At 49.9% G+C, this 18,654-nt stretch overlaps 1 protein-coding gene across 10 annotated transcripts in view; it reads left to right on the top strand.

The window, feature by feature from the left end:
* DYNC2I1 (dynein 2 intermediate chain 1) overlaps nt 1–18,654 on the top strand; it is a 56,483-nt gene that overhangs the window by 31,625 nt on the left and 6,204 nt on the right. For 5 of the 10 annotated variants that reach the window (XM_036899593.2, XM_036899589.2, XM_036899592.2 and 2 more), the window contains 14 exons: nt 663–710; nt 1,271–1,348; nt 2,384–2,597; nt 5,180–5,282; nt 7,039–7,168; nt 8,073–8,184; nt 8,933–9,021; nt 10,235–10,364; nt 12,185–12,357; nt 13,193–13,355; nt 14,089–14,202; nt 14,295–14,356; nt 14,766–14,817; nt 17,293–17,353. In XM_036899593.2, the coding sequence (XP_036755488.2) occupies nt 663–710; nt 1,271–1,348; nt 2,384–2,597; nt 5,180–5,282; nt 7,039–7,168; nt 8,073–8,184; nt 8,933–9,021; nt 10,235–10,364; nt 12,185–12,357; nt 13,193–13,355; nt 14,089–14,202; nt 14,295–14,356; nt 14,766–14,817; nt 17,293–17,353 (1,529 nt within the window). The remainder of the gene's footprint in view (nt 1–662; nt 711–1,270; nt 1,349–2,383; nt 2,598–5,179; nt 5,283–7,038; nt 7,169–8,072; nt 8,185–8,932; nt 9,022–10,234; nt 10,365–12,184; nt 12,358–13,192; nt 13,356–14,088; nt 14,203–14,294; nt 14,357–14,765; nt 14,818–17,292; nt 17,354–18,654) is intronic. The other 5 variants (XM_036899591.2, XM_036899594.2, XM_057504948.1 and 2 more) reach the window with 2 other exon arrangements.

An 18,654-nucleotide genomic window follows, 5' to 3' on the forward strand; every position in this document is an offset into this window, starting at 1 on the left:
CTCCTTCTGACTCCAACACTGGGTCGGCCTCGCTCCCCTGGGTTTTGCAGTGGCTGCTCCACTGGCCTGGCCAAGTCCATCCTGCCTGTGGTGCCAGAAGGTCCACTCACATGTGTTTGGTTTGCCCCTCGTCCAGGATGAAACCGAACAAACTGGGGTGGATTTGGGCTGTCCACATGGGTAGGGAGCTGCTTAGGCTGAAAGTGGGTATGGTGAGGCTTCTTTCTGAAGGATGTCTCTGACCCCAAGTGAAGGAGAGAGGCTGTATGGGGACGGTGGGTAGAGGGGAGGGCAGGCCTGGTGAGAGGCTGTAATACTAACCCCATGTGGGGAGCGGGAGGCCGGAGGACTCCTGACATGTGCTGGTGAGACATGGGGGTGCCACATTGCCTTTAAGTAGGATGTGGAAGCACAGATATAGGTAAGAGGAGGGGCAGCTTTTTGTGCAAAATACAAATTTTCTTAACATATTTGGTTTTTGCTGCCCTCTTTGCCTGGAAACCTGGAATGTAGTTCTCCTTTGTTTTCCTGGTCACCTCTTACTCATCCTGAAGACACAGACCAGGGCAGCCTCAGGGTGGCCTGTGTAGCCACCCCACAGCTCCAGAGCACCCCCAAGCCCGCCTTCCCTGCAGGCTCACTGAGCCCCTCCTTTATCCGAGACCACAGGTGGTGACGCTGAGGCTGGAAGTGGATCAGCGATGAGCCAGGTGCACCCTGATGCCCAGGGGCAGGCCCAGATCTGAGCAGCCCTTCTTGCTCTAAGTGATAAGGATGGGAACGTGAGGACTTCACACATGAGCTTTTCTGTCACTGGGGCAGTTCAGACAGCCCTGTGCTGGTGTCTGCTTTAGCACACATGTCTGTGTGTCTGTTCTTGACAGTGAGGATGTGGGGATTTGTTCACGGGCAAGAAGGGAAGCCAGAGAAGCATGCTGGAAGTTTGAAATTTGTTCATAGAAATGATTTATTTGCCATTTATTTGTATTGTATTTATTTACATACATAAATTTTTTCTTCAGTATTCAGAATTATAGAGGTTTTCCGAAAAAGATGTGTTTATTAACTGTTTTCTCTTTTTGATCATATTTATAAGTTAGCAAGGTATTTCTTAAATAATTTGAAGTCAGGTTATGTTAGTTTTATAAATACTTAACATTTTAAAACTAGGAACATTAAATGAATCTCAGAAAACATGCTTTCCCAACCCATTTGCAAGATTCAAATCTATAATTGAATTATTTGTTATATGTTTGATTTTTATCTCTAGGAAATTGAAAAGGACAACATTAATTTAGAAAATGCTGTAGCTGATGGATATACAGCTAGTTTTGAAGATGATTTTGAAGTATGTATAGAAGTTGAAATTTTTCTTGGCTTAAAAATAATTTGTTCTTAAAAATCAGCTTGAGCATAGTAACTTAGTAGCTTTTTCCTCTTTATTGGTGCTCTTCATACTCCATATCTGTTTGATACAGGCCTTTTGCCTCTGAAACATTTGCCATACCTCTGTCAACTCTTACCAATACGATGTAATTAAATAAATTTACAATTTAACCCATTTTCAAGTATACTACATTCAAACATACATATGAACATAGACATGTGTATGTGCATACATGTGTGCATATGCATGTGTGCACATGTGTTTGCATGTGCGTATATAATATATATCATGTGTGTTTATATGTAGAGTATAAGTATTATGTGAGTGCATGTGTATATATGTATGTATATAGAACGTGTGTATATTCATGTGTGTGTTTTTAGAGTATAGTGTGTATATGTATGTATATAGAGAATGTGTATATACAGTGTGTGCATGTGTATATGTATGTATATAGAGCATATATAGTGTATGTTCATGTGTGTATGTAGCATATGTATAGTGTGTATTCACATGTATATATGTATGAATATAGAGCATATATATGTGTGTGTATGTGTATAGAGGATGTATATAGAGTGCATGTGTATATATGTAGTATATGTATAGTGTGTGCATGTGTGTATGTATGTTTATAGGGTTTATGTTTTGTGTATGCATGTGCATGCAGAGTATATATATTGTGTGTGTGCATGTGTGTGCATGTAGAATATATACATAGTTTATATATTTGTATGCACAGACACATTCTCAGCACAAAATTGCATATTATCATTACTAAGAGCTCTTAGTGTATATGGTTCTACATAGTGTGGTTCCTTTTTAAAGAAAAAAATTAGTACACAGATTTATAATTCAGTGTCATTGAAATCAATAAACTATAAAAAGCTTTATTAGCCACAGTGAGGACTTTGTCTATTTTAAATTATGATTTGTATGAGTGTTCTTTGAAGTCACTTTGCCCTAACATTTCCAAAGTGGTGTTATTTTTTGTAGGACTATGAAGATGACTTTGAGGTTTGTGATGGAGAGGATGACGATAGTGCTAATGAGCCAGAACCAAAAGAAAAAATAGAAGAACTTCCTCCAGCCAGAAAAAAGGAGATACAAGAAATTCAAAAAGCCATTAATGCAGAAAATGAGAGGATTGGAGAGTTGTCATTCAAGCTGTTTCAGAAGCAAGGTCTGATGGCAGGTGCAAGGGAATTCGGTATGCAAATCAGTATAGTGTGTGTCCATGCACCCAGACGGCACCAAGACGTGTGTCACGGGCGGGGTCACTCTAGTCAGGTGGCGGATGTGTAAGCATTTCATGCCCCCGTGACGATGCCGTGCTCGACACTCAGCAGACACTGATGACGCGTGTGTTAGGGTCACTCAGAGACCAAGCACAGCCAGCCTTCCTGCGGTGCCTGTGGCCAGGGCGGCTGTGAGTACTGTCGCCGGCCTGCGCAGCATTGTTTCCTTGTGTTGTCAGCCGGTGCCGTCTGCCCCACATGCTCTTGTTCTCTGATGCCACTGTCCTTGAGGTTCCCTCCTTGTCCACAAGGGAAAGTGGCTCAGAAGTGCCAGCATGGGGAGCCTTGTGGTGCGGCCATGGCCAAGGACCAGAAACACGGCCCCTCTGTCCTGTTCTCAGGAGCACTTCTGAGTGAGCCTTCTCTCCCAAGGATTTTTTTTTAATGAGGTTAAAAATATATTTTTCTCAGAAATTACTGGCATCTGGTTATGTTAAAATTACTTGTAGGAATTAGGAGTAAATATTTTTAAATCAGTTAAAGTGAAACGATGACATTCATAGAAAAAATTATCACTAACATAATAGCACAGAAGGTCAAGTAGGACAATATTGAAAATATTGGGTAACATACTACTTTAAATTATTAGTAGGATAATTAGTCACTAGTACAGTTAGTGTGATTAGTAATTAATGTGATGTGATAATCCAAATGAAGGTCAGGCAGAGGGATTATTTGTGCCTGCAGCAGTGATCGGAAACAGCTGGTGAGTGTGGATGTGTAGAAAAGTGTCTAGACTTGTAGCTAAAAGATTCCCTTTCCTGGTGGTGATGTCCAGCAAGTGCTGCCCCATGCCCCTCAGTCGTGGCTGTGTGCGCAGGGAGGTTTCGGGCAGCATTCCCAGCCCTGCTGCAAAGTTGCTGAGAAGCGTACAGGATTGTATTCCAAGTTCCTAGGTTCCTAGCCAAGCTCTGAATGACCTTTTCTTCTTGTTCATGTCCTGCCATTTGCTGGGCCTTGTGTCCTTGAAGAGTGTGAATTAACAAGATGAGAATCCCACCTCCCTGCACAGTATAAGGCATTGTTTTTTTTAAGAGAGCCAGGGCTGTGCGCTCGCCGCTGAGTGTGAGTGCGGAGCCAGCACGGGTGCCGCCTGCCATGGGAGGCAGTGGGATGGTGCTGGAGGGTGCTGGCTCCAGCACTGGCCGGCCTCTCTGGGCTCTGGTCCCTCATCTGCAAATAGCGGGAGGGTCTTCAGGGCCATGACCGTGGGGCATGCAGTGTCAGGCGCACACTGAGCGTGATGTGTTAACTGCTAGTGTTGTTCACTGCCTTGGCCTAGTAGGTGATAGAGTGCTCCTCGTCTGCACCCTGTGTAGCCCACACCCTGCAGCCCTCTGTGGTGGTTGGCCTGTTTGGTTAAAGCTGCACCCTATCCTCCTTCAGGGCCTAGGAGGCCAGGGGTGAGGAGCTTCCCAGGGTGCTAGGTCATGCCATGGTATTTAGAGTCTGTGCAACCTCCCGAAGGTGAGCCTGAGTGCTGACAGCTGGTGCATGTGCGTCCTGCTCCACGGGCACCTCCATTCTAGTCCTAATCCTGTGACTTTGCACGTGGGCCAGTTTCCTCACTTTTAAAGCAGGAATGGTGGTCAGCAGTTCTCTTAGTGTTCACATGGTGCCTCACACTTGGCAGGACTCACCATGAGCACAGTCTGCCTTGGCCCTCATCTCAGTCCTGTGTAGATGTCCTGACAGGTGAGAATGTGCAGGCACAGGTGAGCCTCTTGCTCACAGCCACAGAGCAAGTAACAGGGACAGCTGGGCTTGAGCTCAGTCTTCCAGCCCAGGTCGGGCTGCCCCTCTGGCTGCTTGCCCCGTGGATTTGATCGAACTGCTCATGCTCCTCTGAAGAGTCCAAACACATATCTGAAGAATGAGAAGGCAGATTAAGATGCAATTGGAATAAATACACAAAGACGGGGTAAATCCATATGGGGAACTATGGACGTCTGCAGAGGGAGGAGGAGCCGAGGGGGTCCTGGCCGCCGAGGGTGCTGGGTGGGGCTGTTCACGCAGGGGGAGCCTTGGGAGCCAGTCCCATGGCTACTCCCCCACCCAGCCCGCCCCCTGCCCACTGCAAAGTCTTTGGATGAACCCATGCCCGCTCTCCTGTTTTCTCTCTGACGGAAACGATTGATTCAGTACAAACTCGCATCTGCTTCTGTTTTTCAGCTACTTTGCATATTCATGTCATGATTCCCTTACTAGAAGGTACATTTTTTGTAGGGGCTGGATGGGGAGACTGGGGTGGGAATTCTTAAATATTTCTAAAACTCTTAATCACGTGATTGACTCACACAGTAAATTTGGTTTTGTTGCCTCAGAGTTTTGGATGAGATTGGTGAAGCAGGCCTGTTATGTGCTCGTGGCTGTCTAGTTGTGTGCAAAGGCCTTACTGAGTTTATCATACATGCTTCTAATTGTTTCACTCTTGATTTGTTTTGATTGTTGAAAGAAATGTTTCAGTTGCCCAAAAAGTCTTTTATCTGTACAGATGCAAGCAGTTCCCCTTCCAGAGCCCCTGTTTGTGGAATTTTTGTGGATTTTGCAACAGCCTCACACCGTCAAAAGAGTCGGACTCAGGCCCTGAAGCAAAAGTAGGTATATTGGGAGATTTGTGTAAAGCACAGTGGTGTTTTAATGTGCTTTTCTTCAATGTAGTTTAAAAACCAGGGCTTTTCCCTCATTTGTGTCTGGCTGCTGAGCTGCCCAGACACCTTACCTTGCTCTGTGCTCCTCTGGGCTGGGAGGCTGGGTGGGGGCTGTGCTCCAACCAACGTGCCCCTGGGAGGCACCGCGCACTCACCACACCCAGAGCTGGTGGCCAGACCCGTGCAGGCATCCCCATGTGTCACTCCGCCAGGCTGAGCTCTGGCCACCCTGAGGTCACCCACAGCCGAGCGCTGCTGCATAATTCTCAGATGAGGGGCTGGGGAGGGTGAGTGGCGGCGAGCATTCCTGGGACTGTGCGCCGCATGCTTGTCCTGCCTGTGCCTGGCGCCCTGCCTCCCATGGGCCGCCGGCCTGTGGTCCTTCCCCCCTGGTGTCTAGGTGAGGGAGGTGGGCTCAGGCCAGCCTCTGGGGAACGGCGGAGCTGATTTCTGAACCCAGGGCCACCAGGCATCCGAGCTAATAATTAATTACTCTAAATTTGGAAATGGAAAATTTTAGAAATTTGTAAGTTAGAGGACATGGTCTTAAGTCAAGGGTCCACCATATACATATTTAATCCAAGTACTATTTAGGAGTAAATATGAAAATTAAACATTCAATTTTGAAGGTTTAAAAATCCATCATACCATCTAGCTCACTACTTGGCATTAGTAAGTACTCAGCAAGTTTTGCCAAATGAACAAATAAATCATTAATAATAAGAATATGAGGTTTTATAGAGTTTTTATTATATTTTGGGCCTTCTCTTCCTGCCTATATGGCTACATATTTTTTAACCTTATTCAAGTCTTAGAAACTACATATGGTTTACCTGGAAACAATCAGAATTTACACTGTGAGCTCTTCAGGCATATGTAAATACGATGAAATGATATTTTAAAAATCAAGAATAAGATAACCACCAAATTCCATGTAGAGCTTGGCAGGGGGTTCCGGGGAGTAAAGGGGCCCCTCGTGGGCCTGGGCCATCTGGGGTTCCCTGGTTCTGGGCCTTGGCACCTCAGACAGTCCCTGTGTGAGGACCTGTTGACATGGAGCTTCTGCATGAGTCACTTCAGGTCAGAAATCACACGATGGAAGACTGGAGGCAGGGGGCGGGGAGGATGGTGATGGTGGGCAGAGAGTAAGGCCACAGCGGGGAAGGCCGTGGTGAAGACCCCGAGGGGCAGGGAGGGAAGGAGTGGGCAAGCCAAGTAATGTGGCCCCCCAGGGACTGGGGGCCATTTCTCCCCTCGTTCAGCCCATGTCGACTGATCATTGACTGTGGAACTCACAGTAAGTGAAAGAAATAAAGCTCCCTGCCCTACAGAGCTGTGTGGGGCTGGGGGAGGGTCACGGGGAAAGCCAGACTGACCTCGGGGTGCCAGTGTCAGGGCGCCCATGGAGGCCATAACATGGCATGCAGGGAATCGCTTTCCCTGAGAATGGCACACACACGGCAACTCCGGTCTGTGTTAACTTCAGGGGCACTGAATTAAGATAATTAATTGTTTGGCTCGTGTTTACTCACATCATTGGTCCATGTATGGCCATCTTATCTTTATTTGATACCTCAGGCTCGCCTGATGAAGGTGGGCCTTGGCAGTTACCGACGTCTAGTCACAATGCACTACCCTCTCCCCAGATGTCCCTTTGTATATCTTCAGTTTAATGGCTTCTTGTTTTCGATTTGCTTTGAAGGACGCGCAGTCTGAAACTGCTTCGGCTCATTGACTTAGACTTTTCTGTCACTTTCTCTCTCTTGGACTTGCTGCCAGTAAACGAATATGACATGTACATCAGAAACTTTGGGAAAAAAAATACCGAGCAGGTCAGTATGAGGTGTGCTGAGTAAGTGACAGAAATGCAGATGAAGTACAATAAGGTGAACTTGTGCAGCCCGTCATCCTGTGCGGGAATCCTGGGGCTTGGGAGTAGCATGGAGGGTGTCGCCTTGGGAAAGGGTCCCCTTCCTCACCGGTGCTCCTGAGCACAGAGGGGCGACCCGGTGTCCACAGGCACCCCGCCTGTCTGTTCCTCGGTGTCCATGGCCCGTGCTCCAAGTGAGTTGTTCCCTAGAGACTTACACTGAATTCTCCTAGTCCAGAGTTGCTCTGATCCATCCCCCAGAATTTTGTGCTTCTCTGTGGTGTTTCCAGTCACTGATTGTGTGGTGGTCCACCTTCCAATCAGGCTGTGAAGGTTTGCAGTCGGAGGTCCTCCCTCACCTCCTCCTTATGCTCCTGATGGTGCCACCGACCAGCTTGCTCTCCGGGCACACTCGGTGGGAAGGTCACAGGATGAAAAAGCTGATAGACGAACCCTTGTTTTGCAGCCAGCTCACTCTGACCTTGAGTAGATGGTGTAACTTCTTTGCTTGTTTCCTCATTTCAAAGCTATTAGTAACAAAACTCTTTACTGAAGCATCTTCCTTTTTGAAATAAAATTGCAATTGGTTTTGCAAAGCCAGAATGTTCAAGAGAATAGGACGAAGTTGGACAGGGTGGTGGGATTTTCAAACCAAAGCTAAATCGCTTGGTGTGCCACTTTGAAAACACCTTGAAAATGAGAACTGTTCGCATCCATATCTACAGCACAGGCCGTGTTCCCGTGACTGTCACTCATGCCACAGCACGTCCACTCGGCAGAGGCCTGCGGCTGCTGCTGCCAACTTTAAAGTCGAGATCATTGGCGGTGCGACCTGCTGCTAAGTCCTGCGTACCTTTGTTTTCAAGGCGTATGTTCAGTGTAATGAAGATAACGTTGAGAGAGACATTCAGACCGAAGAGGTCGAAGCCCAGGAGGTGTGGACCCAGCACCCGGGAGAAGGCGCTGCCGTGTCTGGGGGTAAACAGCTCTGTGCTCTGGGCCGATGGGAGTGGAGTGTCTGGTGGTTTCTGGGGTCACCTTTCTTGTTCTTCCCTAGATCTTTCACTGGGGTTGGTTGTCAGCACGTGACATGGGGGAGCAAACCAGCTTCTGTGAGCTGCTGACTTGGGTGCTGCACCAGAGGCTCGGCTGGGCCCTGCGCAGGGTTCACGGCGCTTTTACCCCTGATGTGAGGGGCACACCCATGTCCCGGTGGGCTAGCACAGACAGGCTGTGCTGCTCTGCTTCCACCCTGGGGGCAGGCTGTTCTGCTCAGTAGAGTTTTCATATTTAAGGACCAGATGTGTTTCATACCTAAGTGTCCAGACGTGTTCATGGTACAGGCACGAGGCCCACAGCACACGTGTTCGACACCGGGTCCCTGGAGCTGCATGAGTGCTGGTGGGTGGTGTGCCCTGGGGGTATCTGTGGGCAGGGGTCCCCTCACTCCCCTTCTTCATGGAGGCTCACCCTGTGAGAAGAGCATACCTCATGCTTGCATAGCAATTGAATTGGCACCTCTAACTATTGTCCTCAGTGTTTCAGGGAAATTCCATGTAAAGACTTTCTATAAAACAAGACTCAATTGTTTTTGAAAAAATCACTAGCAGATCTCGGGAATAAGTGTAAACTTCTCTGACTTTTCCTTCCAGGGCCCATTTGTAACGCCTCTTTGGACTCGAAGGCCTGTGAGGCAGACTCCTTTAGGGTCACGTTGATTTTCTAGGGGCTGAGGATGGCGCCGTGTCTGACACTGTGGCTGCACCCAAGATTGACACACCAAGGCTGTCCAGCTTCCTCCGGGCGGCCTGCCAGGTACACCACGTGCTCTGCGTCTCCGCAGTCATGAAGCCCTGTGTGCCGGTGACCCACTGACGCATGTCACAGCGGCTGCCTGTGGGCTTGGGTCTGTGGCTTCATGCCAGCTGCACACGTGTCAAAGTAAATGAAGACTGAAAAGCAGGTGTATTAAGTTGGCAGGGCATGTACACCTCTAGGGTATTTGACACCCATGTCTTTTAAACTAATTATAGAAATTTTCAAGATGCGTAAAGGGAACAGCAGGGTGCACCCATGTGCTTCAGCAGCTGCTGACTCACAGCCGACCGGTCTCATCCGAGCTCCCACCCCCCCCACCCCCTCAGTTACTCAGAACAAGTTGTGGTCACCACACCATCCTCTCTGTGGCTACCTCAGCCCTGCTAGTGTTAACATCACCAGGTTTCCTCAGCTGACTGTGTGTTTTTCATGTCGGCTCAGAATTTAAATTAAAAAGCTGCAGTATATACAGTAAATGTGGAATGAGCCCGTTTCTGTCTATTCTGGACACCCGGTGCTTACACCCTCTCTGTGCCATGTTAGAGAGTCTGTGCTTCACGAAATGTGCTCACGCCCTCATGTAATTTGGAATCCAGTCAGCTCTCTTTCAGCATAAGTTCAGGGGCACGAAGAGGAGAGCCTTTGGGTCACTGTCGGGAGGAGGAGAGCTGTGCGGTGGGTGTGGACACAGAGCCAGGTCGGGGCTGACCTGGACCTCACGGCTGTCCGCGAGCTTCTGCGGCCCAACCTCCACGCCCGTCCCATCAGGACCCAGACGATAGCACCCCCGCCAAGTCTGCCCCTGCCCATCAGCGTCCTGCACACGCCTGTTAGACCAGTTACAGCGACCCTGCTTATCCTGGGTCCCCACGGTAGCCCCGTGAGGAGGACGGTGTGGGGTGTGCACAACGTTGTCTACACCCGTACTTGTCGGGATTGCTGGGCGGCAGCTGTTTTGCTCTTCCTCTGTTTGCTAAGAAAACGCCTTCTGATGTACATGCTGGCTGTTTGTGGAGTTCCCACTGGTGGAGCTTTACCTGTGTCTGCCCTTGTACAAGAACAATAAGAGTGCATTCTGTTATTTTTATGATGTCTTGGAGTTAAGCAGTTACTTTCAGACATGGGGAAGGTGAATAGGTGATTTGTGTGTGTTTTTTCTTGTAAAAGTATGCCTGAGTGTGTTTATTAAGGACACGACTGTCTTTGAAAGGTGACTGCAGTTCTGCTGGGAGAAGACCATGTGGTGGCCGAGCCCCGCTGGAGCCCCGGAGCGCAGGGCAGCGTGCGGCCTCTCAGCGACAGCGCCTTGCTGCTGGACACCAGCCTGCCGTTCCTCCAGAGTAAGGAGCTGGCCCAGTGCGTCTTGAATCCACCCACCCCTAGACATTCACTGGGAAGCATGATCTTTAGTATGACATCACGTGTTAATGAGGCGGGTTTATTTAATGCAGCATGGAGATCCTACCTCTGTGGGGCTCTGGGGTGCAGGGTGAGCTTTTCTTAGTGTGTCTGTTAGAATCATGAACTCTCATGAGATAATGAGCAGAGGGACACAGGGACTTAGGCGAATGGACCCTGAGGTTTTGTGTGTTCTAAATCCTTTTTTCAGGCCTGTTCAGTTTCTTTATTTCTTGGAATAGGGAAATGTGAGTGTGGCTCTGAGAGTGGTGTTCCTACCTTAGCTGCAGTGTGACAGGCTCGGCAGTGCCCTGCAGCTCCTCTCGCAGACTTCACCCTGGTCCCAGAACAGGACCGCTTACCCCGGGAAGCCCACCGCACCAAACAGAGGTGTAGCTGCAGGTCACCATTTGTTAGTTTAAACAAACTGCATTTGCATGACCAAATTTAAATTTCTTAAGCTTTAAAAAAGTTGCTGGTGAGGCAGTGAGTGCAGCTGGGGTACCGTCTGTGGGGGGAGGCACACGGGGAACCTGCCCTCTGCCAGCTGCTCCTGGGCCTGCGGGAGCCAGGGCACCGGTGCGACCTAGGGTTTGTTCTGTCCTGCCTGCTGCTCAGAGGTCGTTAGTTTCATGTATATTCCTCTGCATTTGACAGTGACAAAAATGGTATCACTAACTTAAAAAAACCTCATGTTCTTTGTATTTTTGTTTTTAAAAGATAAGAATTATCCTACTAGAAAAATAGTCATTGTATCTGTAGCATTCAAAACATGGACAGTCACACTCCTACTGCCCTCCTCACGCCAAGACACAGGGAGTAATAAAGTGCTTTTGTGGGAGCTGGTGTGTGCCCACGGCTGTGTGGGCTGCGGGGAGCGGGGGATGCCCCACACGTGTGCTCTCACGGGACTCGGCCCTTGTGCAGTGGATCTGAGTTCTGGAGGGGGAGAGTGGAGGTTTTCTTACTCGTTTTTATGTTCTACTGAAATGAATTTGAGGTAATAGAAGGAAAATGGGGTTGGGATGACAGGTGTCTGAGAGTGAGCAGCTCATCTCCCCCGTGGCTTGGGCTTGCCACACACACCCAGCTCCGTCTCAGGAGGACCACGCGCCAGCCTTCATGGGCCTCCTCTGCGCCATCACCGCTTCCAGGATGCACACAGCTGGCACACCCCTGAGGTGGCTGGCTTGTGCTCCTTCATTCATTCATCTGATGACGACTCAGTGAGTGTCCACGGCATCCCAGGCACTGCCGGGATTTGGCTGTGGGCAGACAGACAGACAAATCCTGCCCTCCTGGTGGGTCAAATCTGCTAAAAACTGCTGAACAAGTGAAATGTCAGAGGGGAGTGTTCTAAAGAGAAAAACAAAATGGACAGTAGTTGTTGCTCCTGATGGAAAAGGCCTCGCTGCAGGAAGACCACCGGCACCGGAGGGGTCCTGGTCGGGTGCGTAGGGGCAATTCCAGAGCACATTCGGGCAGCCTGGTCTGGTGGAGTGGCTAGTAGGTGAGGGAGAAGGCGTGTCATCCAGATTTGAAGGGTTGCTTTTCGGAAAACCATGCGGCTGACTCGGACAGTGTTCAGGCAGAGCTGTGGCCATTTTCAAAACCCACACCTCTTGTGTATGCAGCTGTGAAAAGACCATGTTTGCTGCTTCAGTAAGCTGAGATTTTCTTGAATGTTCTCAAGTGTGTTAATTTAACATGGATTCTGGCAGATCATTACAATGTAGAAATATCATTCTTCCTTTATTCCTAGATCGAGAAGTGTCTCTTCTGCATGCCTCTCAGGTGCAGAGACAGATAGTGGTGTCTGTCCATGGTCGGCCTGGGAAGGCCTTCAACCCTGCGCTGGACGGCAGATATGTGCTCTGCGTGTGGGATATCTGGCAGCCTTCAGGGCCTCAGAAGGTCCTGATATGTGAGTCAAAGGTATGTCTCCAGGAGTTACAACCTTAGCAAGAGGAACAGTGTGCAGCACGAGGGCCAGTGCGGGGGCAGGCACCACGTGCCAAGAGGGGACAGTGACCCAGGAGAACAGGAACTTAGCAGGCGCACTCTCAGCTACCAGCAGGTGTGACGAGACATGTGCGTGTGTCTGTTTCAACTCTACAAATTCTTAGCTCAAAGGACCCATTCAGACTGAGGAAATCCAGGGTCACTGCAGCCTCATGGGTCCATTGGGAACCAGTGCCATGTGACTTCAGGTCACACTGGGCATGGCTGTGGGAATATGCCTTTGCCTCACACTGTGTGGGTCACAGACATTTCAGAGGCTTCTTAGTATGCTTGGGGTTTCCAGTCTTCGGTCCTGTGCGCTGCAGGCCCTGGTTAATGGGGCCAATGGGGCTGGTGGGACAGCTGTCCCCTCCACGTGCTTTTTCGGGGTTGGGAAAATGCATGCTGCGATTCTCCAGTTCATGTGCTCCTTGACGTCAGAATCATTAATTCTCCACAGCTGTTGTATCATAACTTTCAGGTGTCAGTTTTTGGGGTTTGAAAATAGTAACTTTTTGCAATAGCAGATGTAAATAAAATGACAAAGAAATGCTTTTCTGTCCTGGTCTCAGCTAACTGGGGTAACGGAGGGTGTGGCACACCAGCACCAGGCTGTTTGCAAAGCTCCTGAGCTGTGGCTGCTGGTCCTCAGTATGCCTCCTGCTTGCTGAGTCCCACAGCCCCTGGTGGGAGGGTCACAGGGGCCCATGGGACACAGGGAGGCCGGAGCCCCGTGTTCCCGTCTTGAGCTTACTATGTGTCTTCCTAGGTCACATGTTGTTGCTTTAGCCCTTTTAAGGCCTTTTTGCTGTTTGCTGGAACAGCCCATGGCTCAGTGGTCGTGTGGGACCTACGGGAAGACTCCCGGATACATTGTTATGTGAAGCTGAGCGACTGCTTCTGGACATTCAGGATGCCGACATTTTCCACCGGTCAGTGTCCTCTAGGAAAGCTGCGGCAGGTTTGAGGAGCATCTGAAATTTCTTTACATTTTTCATTCAGATTACCCCAGGGGATGGGGTCCGACCTTGGAGGAAAAAAGAGACATTTGATAAATAGAAAAAATAAAAGATCCATCTGGGTCGTGCATGGCAGTGGCCACCCGTGGCTACAGTGTTCCTAATTCAGTGCGAGGCTTTTACATCCTCTATGAATGACTCGGCCTATGTCAGCTGAAGGCCGGCTGCCATAGGCTCTCTCTGTGTTCTGCACTGTCCGGCTGATGCCGGTCCCGGCCTGTACCCCAGCTGCTCGCACCCCCCGCCTGGTCACTCTGACGTGGGGGCAGGGCCTGTGCTCAGACCCGGCGCCCTCACTGTCTGTCTCTGTGTTCCCACTAGGCCCCCACCCCACCCACACTTGGTTCTGTGTCTCCCATTTCCACCCGCACTGACAGTTTTCTCTATATATAGTTTTACCTTCTCTAGTTGTGCAATAAACAGAATCACACAGAATGCAGACCTTTGAGCCTGGCTTCTCCCACAGCATGTGTTTGCCACCTGGCGTGCTGTGCATGTCAGTGTCCCCCCTCCCGGCTGGGCAGTACCCACCGTGTGTGCTGCACTTGCCCACCCTCCGGTGCAGTCCCGGTGGCTGGCGCCCATGAATGGCACCTGCAGGAGGGCCTGTGTCCTCACTGGCAGTGCCATGTGCTCTGACCCCTAGATGGGACCCTCACTCCAGCCAGCCACTGCAGTGCTCTTCAGGCCATGGAGCCCATCTCCACAGCCGCCCGTAAGAAGCAGAGTTTTGCGCTCTCACCCATTTCTACTCAGGAGGGTACGTGGCCGTCCCGCTCCGCGAACTCCCCGTCAGCAGCTAGGATGTGCCATCATCGTTCACGAGCCACTTCTTGTCTCTGTTTCTGTTAGAAATGTCGGGGTTGTCGTTCCACATCGCCTCCTTGGATGAAAGTGGGGTTCTCAATATGTGGGTGAGTACGGCCTGCCCGTGCACCTTATGCACAGGCTCCCCACTTGCTGGCCTGAGTCGTGTGAGGTGCGGTGAGTGCCTGCTATCTGCAGGGAGACCACAGCACGGCTGGATTGCCAGGAAACCTCCCAGGGCTCCCGGAGGTTCGTCAGGCTGCATGACCGGGCCGGAGCTGGCCGGAGGGTGTGCTGAGGCGCTGGCCCAGACCAGCCACCCAGAGAAGGGAAACAGGCGGGGTCGGGAGGAAGAGTCACGGCCTCTGAGCCGCCAGTGCTGAAGTGAACGTCCTTCCTCTGGGGCAGTTACAGCCGGCACCTGATGCAGCAAGCAGTCTGCGTGAGCCCGTGCTTTGCTCAGATTGTCTGATATTTGCAGTGTATTAATACTCATTTCTAATATTCTGTTCTCAGGTGGTGCTTGAATTATCGAAGCCAGATATTGCAGGTTCAATAAGTGATTTAGGTAACTATTAAGTTAAAATATTGATTTTAGTCAGAGTTTTCTAAAATGAATAGAGATGAAAGATACAAATAACCACTTTAAAAGTAATTAGCTGTGTGAGACATGAAGTTATGTGTGACCTTATCCACCTGGAGCAGGAGCTCAGAGTGAGTAAATGACGTGCCACTGACGGGATGATTCAGTCAGGGGCAGTGAGGGCTCTTTACACTGTGATTTCTGCTCTGTGGGGTGCATATACGGATAGTGCTAGCCCCTTGCCTTTCCCGTGGGTTCTCCAGGGCCCAGAACTTCATCCTTGTGTGTCTGCACACTCTGGGGCCTGGGTCCCTGGGGGAGATGCATCTGCTCCCTGCCCTTTGCTTTTGGCATGTTGCCACCTTTGTGGTGACTCTGGAAGGGGTCTGAGACCGGCGCGGGCAGCCCCGTGTTGGGGCAGATGTGACGGGGTCCTCTGCGTGGGCCTGCTGCTCTCATGCCTCACGGACCTCCTTGGTCTGTGCTGTTGCGTGGTCTAGGGCCCCTGACTTCCTGACACCTCACCAGCCCTGACCACTCACTGTCCCATGAAAGCCCCCTTCCTCCTGAATTGTTGGCTGTGCCCTGGGAAGATCCGGCAAAAATTTTTTTTTGTTCCTGACTTCTCGAAAACAGAGAAGCATCTTTATTCAGTGGGGCCAGTGCTTCACCTTCCACTGAGGCATTAGTGGCATTGCTGGGACCTGACTTGGGCTCCGATAAAGCCAAGGCTGAATCATCTCACTGGTCTCACTGGTAAATTTATTGAGGTTGAGTAACTATTTTTCTCAGTGTCTCCTTCGTAGAGCATCCTCTGCTTATGATGAGACCTTCGTGCTGCGTGTATCTGTGGAGGTGGTAGCACAGGGGCCCTGGGTGCTCTGCCCTTCCTTGGCGTGGACTGCGGGCCATACTCCCAGGCAGGCTTGGAGCTGAGCCACCTCCCCAAGCCTGTGCCCGGCTCCCACGGGTGTCACAGCCTGGAGGAGGGCGCAGCCTGATCTGGCTGTGCTGCCTACTTGTGCCATGACCCGGCACCTTTTCAGAACTGTGGTCGGTAATAAGGCGGTAGAGTGTCTGCTGCAGGTCACAGGCTGCCTGTGCAGATGAGATTATTTTGCATGAAAATGCTTTGTAGTGTATGTGGGAAGTCATGTGAAGGATGCTGTAGAGCGGTGTGTGTCTCACTGTTAAATGTTGCTCTATGAAAATTCCCAAACACTGACCATGTCTCCACTTTGCTTTTGGGAAAAGAGAGAATGACATTCATTCCAGCAAGCAGTGTGGAAAAGCTCTGGGCATCAAATGCCTGCAGGAGAGGCTGGGTGGTTCCAAGCTGTGTCTCATGAATGTCGGATCAGCATCCGGCTGGAGGACTCGCATGGTCAGAGCCAGCCGGCTGCTGTCTGTTCTCTGAACTGTTGGTCCCTCCCTGGGCACCAGGGGGCCACAGTGAGTGGGTGCTGGCACTGTGCTGTGAGACGGTGATCTCGTGGGGAGGGTGCTGTGCCAACCATAGCCATTGCTGATGTCATTGCTGGATCAGAAGTGCTTGTTGGGCCGAGGGCCAGGGCAAGGAGGCCATCCAGGGTGGGAGGGGTAGGCTTTGGGGGAGACTTTGAGCCCTGGGGTTCCTCCAGTGAGCTGGGAAGTGGGGGTGTTGCCAAATCAGAACAGCAACATTGCACTTTTGTATCAGTTATAACTGACAGGTAGCAAGATTCAGAACTGAGTCTGTGATATATGATCACAGCACCCTTTCCATCTGGAAGTTGCATTTATTTACATACTTTTAATCCAACTATTCCAAGGTTCTAGGTAGTACCTTTCCCAGATTTGGGTTTCAATATATACAAATTCCCAGTGCCCCCCTTGCAGTGGTTCCAACCCAAGAGGACAATGTTGGGACTAGACAAAGGTGGCAAGGCCAGGGGATGGCCGAGGTGTGGCATGGCACTTGGGATGTTCCAGGAAGGAATTGCAGCTCTGTGGCTGTGAGAAGGCGGACAGTGGTGGGCTGAGGAGCCAGAGCCTCTGCATGCGTCTGCAGGAGAGCGGGCAGGCATTGGGGCCACTATGCTGCTGATGGAAACAGGACCACCAGTGGGCATTGATGGCAGAGTGTCTGCTGGGCATTTGGCGTTCTGTCAAGTGCTGACGTTTTTGCTCAGTGTACTGCCCTTCTTTTATGAATCTAACACTGGTGGCTTCTTGACCCAGATTGCACCAGTCCTTGTCCCGTAAGGCTCTGAACTGAAAATTCTTTATTCCTACCCTACAGCAAATTCCTATCCTCCCCTGCTTGGGGGAGGGAATGATCTTTATTCATCTACATTTTGATATTATTTTCTAACACGTACAATTAAGCAGTGAAAAGTGATTCCAGGCAGCTGTAATTGGATTTGGGTTCAACTTGTGTTGGGGGAGGGAGGCATTTATTTTTGGTTTCTCTACTTTCAGGTTTACTGCCAGGGGGGAGGATAAAATTGGCACACAGTGCTGTGATCCAGCTGAGTGGCAGGTGAGACTGTGCTTGAGCAGAAAGCCCCCACCCCCAGGATCTGTTCTCACGGAGGGAGGCGACGTTAGGCCGCTGCCTGCACAGCAGACGCATGGTCGGAACTGCAAGAGGCGCTCCAGCTTCTTCACCTGTGCTTTTTGCTGGCTTAGCTGCTTATTAGTTCAGTATTAATGGGTCCAGTGCCACATATAGAGCTACTTTTTTTTCTTTGATTAAAGTATTTTCTGTCTTATAAATTGGTACTATTTGATTATTTTTCATCCAGTTTTAATACAACCTTGAAGTTGAATTTAGATGAGTTTCAGGAACCAGAAATGTTGATATGAAAGTATTATTCAGAAATTTAGATTTCTACTTTTATTCATGACTTTCTATATCATAAAAATTCTTATTAAATGTACAAATATAATTTATATGTTCCTTGGTAATTTATTTCCTGAAGATATCTGTTTCTGACAGTTACTGCAGTGAGGGGCTATCAGCATGTGATTTATCCCTGGAGTAACATTGGTTAATAGCCTGATTCCTCATCATCAGACAAAACTGTGGGTTGTGTCAGTGAACTTGTACATGCTTTGAAATTGTGAATCACCTACAGTGGATTTAAATATAATTATGATGGGGAATCAGTCATGTTTTAAAACTCACACAGTAAGTACACTGCAGAGCCGGGCACAGGTGGTCTCTGGGCCAGTGGCAGACGCCTGACTCCCTCATCGGGTTTCTGTAAGAAGTCTGTTCTTATCTCTGCTGTGGCCCTTACCACTTCATGACATGCATTGCATTTAATTTTTAACCAAAAATGTCCTGTACTGTACTTGCCCTCTTGGAAGGAAGGTGTCTAATATAGCTAAAGTCAGGTTTTTCCCCCAAACACCCAGCACTGCCTCCCCTAGACCCACGCGCGGTCATCCGGCCTTGCTGTGAGTGCTCTGTGTGCCGGGCTTTGTGGCGCCAGGGCCTGGCATTCTTTCCCCTTGGGCTCTGGTGAGGATGCAGACATGTGAAGACACCAGTCACTGCGGGTGGGCTCCCTGGCATCAGAGGAATGAAGTTTGGTGGAAGTTCTGTACGAATAAAGTTTGTAAGGTGATTCCTTGGGATCAATGCTCGGAAAGGGGGAGTGGCCAGACCTGGATGAGGTGGGCTGTGAAGCTGGCCCCACAGCCACTGCCAAGCCCTGGGGACACTGAGCCGGGCAGCTTTTCAGAGTGGGCCTTGCCAGCCTTTCTGCCCTCTGTCTAGTCGGTCACTGGACATGGGTGTCCCTGGAGGTCTCGTGACCTTGAGTGAAGCACCCT

The sequence above is a fragment of the Manis pentadactyla genome, chromosome 7 (assembly GCF_030020395.1).
Source record: "Manis pentadactyla isolate mManPen7 chromosome 7, mManPen7.hap1, whole genome shotgun sequence".
Classification (NCBI taxonomy): domain Eukaryota; kingdom Metazoa; phylum Chordata; class Mammalia; order Pholidota; family Manidae; genus Manis; species Manis pentadactyla.